Below are 4,461 nucleotides of genomic sequence, written 5' to 3'. Positions count from 1 at the left end.
GGATAGGCCTATACTAGACCAGTGGTTTGATGTACCCCCACAATCATTATTTTAAATTGGATGGTATTTAACACCATTATTGTATAAAAATGAATATTATTACAAAAACCTTTTTATACAACACTTGTCAAGTTTGCATTTGTATGACCTCAGCAGAAGTGGGACATCATTTTACTCAGTTTATCTGTTACTTTTATACATTTCAACCATTTATCAATTACATTTAACTAAGTATTTCAACGGCTAATCTGTCATATTACCTAACTACTTGAACTGTTTATGCATTACTTTAGATTTTACAATTTTCCCGTCAAATTTAGCCATTCATTTGAACCATTCATGGGTCATCTATCACTTTTAAGCAACTATTTAAACTATCCATTACTTTTATTCTCTGCTTTCTTGCTTGCTAACTAGTTCCATGCACTCTCAGTTGCAACATGTAATATTCAAGTGTTACAACTGACTCAGTATTTTTCAAGAAATCATAATTTCTATTTTTTCAAATAAGTAGAGCTTTATAGTCTTTACAAGTACTGCATGGCAACTGCAGAAGTACCCACTGGGGGTACAATTAGCCTTTTTTTGGTAATCACCTTTTAGTGTAGTCTATGTCATCAGTCCTGGTGTATTTCTTTGCAGTCAGCTAAGACTGAAGCTGTATTTCTTTAAACATTTTCTATTTTTTTCTTGAATTACTTAAGTCACAAAGACTCCATGATATGGCTCAGTCTGTAGTCCACCTGACAGGATCAGGTGCACAAGCAATCCACAAAGACAAAGACATCCAGCTCATGGGAGTCAGTTATATGTGTGTGTGTGTTTGTGTAGTGGAGTGTGAGATTATGAGATTATTGGCTCGGAGAACAGGTACGCTTGAGCCAAGAGAAGTTATGGGATGAACGGGAAGGTAAACCAGAGACGTGGAGGAAGGAAAGGAACTGAAACAAAATCACATCAAGCTGCAGAAAGGTCAAAGTAATATCAACAATGTGAGGAGATTAAATAGACAGAGCGAAGAAAGATTAAAAGGATAGAAAAGAGCTAGAAAAGAGGCAGCTGCTGGGCAAACAGTCTGCAGTCAAGTCAGACCGTTTACCTGCAGCTCCTGTTGGATGTGAGCGTGTGCACATCTGTAATGTGCGCTCTTACTGCCTCCCATGGGTCTCCAGTGTCCCTGCGCTCCAGGTGGGCTTTGCATTTTTAATCGATACTGTCTGTAGTGATTAACACCAGTCTTCTCTGGGCAACAGAAAAACAGACGGAAGAAGCAAGAGAGGGAGACAGAAAGAGATATGGAAATCTGTCATACTGAAGGCAGGCTGTGTGTGTGAGTGTTTGTGTGTGCTATATGTGTTTGTTTGGCAGTAATGACCCTTTGCCTCTGGGCTCCTACTGAGTATGTTTATGGACGATGCATCACTGCTACACTCATTTTTTTCTCTTTCCTCTCCTTTGCTGTAATTGCCTCCCTCTTGCATGCTCCCTTTCACAAACAAATACCCAAACACACAGTCCCTCGCTCCATTCCATGTTCCTTACTCCAGTCCCACATTATGTAAAGGTTCTTTCTTTCTATTTCACTACTCTCTCATTTTCCTTCCTACTTGTGTTGCAATATGCCTATTAATGATGCAGCTAGAGCACGACTGCCAACTTCCTGCCTCTGACAGAGAGAGAGAGAGAGGAGTGTAGTTGTGGTGTGTACATGCCCTGCTTTGTACCACTCCCTCTAATCTCTCCAGTCCTCTGTCTGTGTTGTTTTTCCTCAGAGTTAGCCCATGCGAGCAGCGTGTGGACTGAGTGCAGCTGTTTCGTTCAGAGCAGAGCCCAACATGTGAGAAGATGTCTGTTGGAGGTTGTGCTTGTCCCGGTGAGTGCCCACTCTTTTTCTCTCTCTTTCTCCCGTTTTACTCCTCCGTCTCTGTGCTCAGTGGTGCTGTCAGAAAGATGACTTATGTAAAAGTGCTGCAAAGCCGCCTAGGGCCAGCGTCAAGCTGTGTGTGTGTGTGTGTGTGTATGAGTTTGTGAGTTTGTGCGTGCAGTGCGTGTGTGTTGGTGAAGCCATGCTACACTCTCAGCACATGTCCTAAAACAAGGTTATAGACTGAGGCTACTACGCTTTGGGATTGAGTTGTTCAGCAGACCCTCTCAGTCACGCTAGCTTGCTGTGAAGCAGATCAATGGCTCTTTGAGTTTTGCCACGTACAGAGACACTGAGATATCAATAATACCTTACTTGTTGGCTCTTTTCACTCCTTCTCTCCACTTCATCTAGCCACTACAGGTCATCATATGTGCTCTTATAGAGTTGTTGGAAATCACTGCTTACTGTCATAAGAACTGTTTTTCATATTTATTCCATAGGGCACATGCAATTATTGAGTCAAAAGTACTTCACTCACGCCAAAATGGTTTAAAGCTGGTCTATCTTGAGGATGGTACTTAAGAAGATTTAACAAAGAGTTAAATTTGCTTGGAGTAAAGCTGCTGTTTGGATATTAGGCAGCTCTTTGTGATTGTGACTTTGCATTCCTGCATATTTTACTTTTTTTAATGAAGTTGTTACACTTGGCTTAGCTTTTCTTGAAACTAACATTTATGAGCTTTAACTTAAAGTTACATAATAGATTATGTTATGGTGTCTTATTGGTACTCGGTATCCACACTCTGATCTTGTGCTACTGTGTCAGAGCAAGAGGAAGGAAATCTAGTACTGTCCTAGTTTGTCTGCACACGTCAGTCTTTGGCAAGCAAAATCTTGTAGCAACTTTTATCAAGACGATCTTATAATCTGTTCTCTCCCGCACACTGTTTGATTCTGTGTGACTTTGGAACAATTCCTCTTTAACGGTACCACAGTGAGAGCAGGCGGGCTACAGAGACAGTTGCCTTGTGCACAGTGAAAGAATCACAGTGCCATGGGACGGAGTCTGTGCAGCACAAGGGAGCAAGTAACAGATTTTATTAAATCGTAGCATCTGCTCAGGGGGATCTCACTGAGGGGAGATTGAATTAGGGTGTCAATATCATTGTAATGGGGCTGCTCTGATACATTGGTAGTTGCCTATTAGATGGAATAATATTAGAAAGGCCTTTGCTTGACATTTTTCCTCAGATATTTTTTCTACTATCTCGCTTACTCACTCTCTCCTGTAGTTTTCCAGAATATCTGCCTCCTTCGCTCACTCTGATGATAGACTTAACTCTGCAGCAGAAACTTTAACGACATCCACATGTTTTTTTATGTATGTACGGAGAAGGAGGCCGAACCAGAGAGATCTGGCATGTGCATGTTGTGTGCACCAACATTCAAACACTCGCAGGTTTACACATGCAGGAAATACGTGCACATGTACAACATGCACATACACTCACACACACACATCTTCACAAGGAGCCTGCTCAAACAAGTTTAGGCTGGTTGTTGGCAATTTTTCTCTTCCTCGCTGTGCGAGCACTGTAAATCATTATATTTGAATGCTGGTTTGTTTACATTCTTGTACAATGGTGGATGAAAAATCCTCCCCATCCTTTGTGTGTGAATCTGCATTGGAAAAACAAATCCTCTCTTATTCTACACCACTGTCTATTTTCATCTAGTCCCATTTGTCTTCATTTTGTTATTGGGTCAAAGCATTATAAAATAAAGGTATCTGAACTGAGCGTATTTGCATGTGGCAGAATGTGAGCCATAATACAAAACAGACTCCTCCTGTCTGTCTAGTTCATTGACAACCCTGTGACATCCTGCTGTTGTTGTGACTTTGCTGTGAATCAGCCTTTTTAAGGCTTTGTTCCCGGCATGAAGGAGATCCGTCCTAACACAGTGGAGCCAATCACATCCTTTGTTCAGACTAAATGGTAAAAATAGATTGCCTGTGAGCTGAAGATACCCCCCTCTCTCCCCTCCATTCTCACATGCACTCAAGCATGCGCTCCCCTTTGCTCAACACTCTCTCCATCTCTCACCCGTCTCACTCTAACCACCCCCCCATCCCATTCTGCCTTCCTCATCTCACTTCCCCCCCTTCCCTCCCTCTCTCTCCCTCTCTGTCACTCCCTCATCCCTCCTTCACTGCCTTTTTGCAGTAACAGTGGTGTTACCTCATGCAGAAAGTCACATGGCTCGTGATTGGGGGAAAGTGACTTAAAGCAGAGCCAAGATGGCAGCCAAACAGCCAGGGCTTTTTTGATTACCGTTACACAACAACAAGACTGCCTCAGCTTTATCTCACTGCACTGAAAGCCTATGCCTCTTTTTTCCCTTCCTCAATTCTTCACTTCTTCTCTTCTCCTCGTCCCCTCCTCTTGCTACCCTAGTGGGTCTCTCAGATCTTGTTTGCTTCATCAAAATGGCTGTGTGTGCAGAGGCAGAGAGAAAGAAGGAATGCGTGGGAGACAGAGATGCTGGGGAGTCAGAGAGATGGGGGGGGTGGGGGGGAGTGCAGAGGGGAGACG

General features: G+C 42.8%; 1 protein-coding gene across 5 annotated transcripts in view; it reads left to right on the top strand.

Annotated features, from left to right (window-relative positions):
• The window catches only part of ldb1a (LIM domain binding 1a), a 20,349-nt gene that overhangs the window by 1,405 nt on the left and 14,483 nt on the right, over window positions 1-4,461 (top strand). For 2 of the 5 annotated variants that reach the window (XM_032541201.1, XM_032541199.1), the window contains exon 1: window positions 1,668-1,873. In XM_032541201.1, the coding sequence (XP_032397092.1) occupies window positions 1,846-1,873 (28 nt within the window). In that variant the 5' untranslated portion in view covers window positions 1,668-1,845. Of the gene's footprint in view, window positions 1-1,667; window positions 1,874-4,461 lie in introns of those variants that run through there. The other 3 variants (XM_032541198.1, XM_032541203.1, XM_032541204.1) reach the window with 3 other exon arrangements.

This window comes from Etheostoma spectabile, chromosome 17 (assembly GCF_008692095.1).
Source record: "Etheostoma spectabile isolate EspeVRDwgs_2016 chromosome 17, UIUC_Espe_1.0, whole genome shotgun sequence".
Taxonomy (NCBI): domain Eukaryota; kingdom Metazoa; phylum Chordata; class Actinopteri; order Perciformes; family Percidae; genus Etheostoma; species Etheostoma spectabile.
Note: the sequence above shows the minus strand (reverse complement) of the source record. Positions and strands in the feature narration are given on the sequence as shown.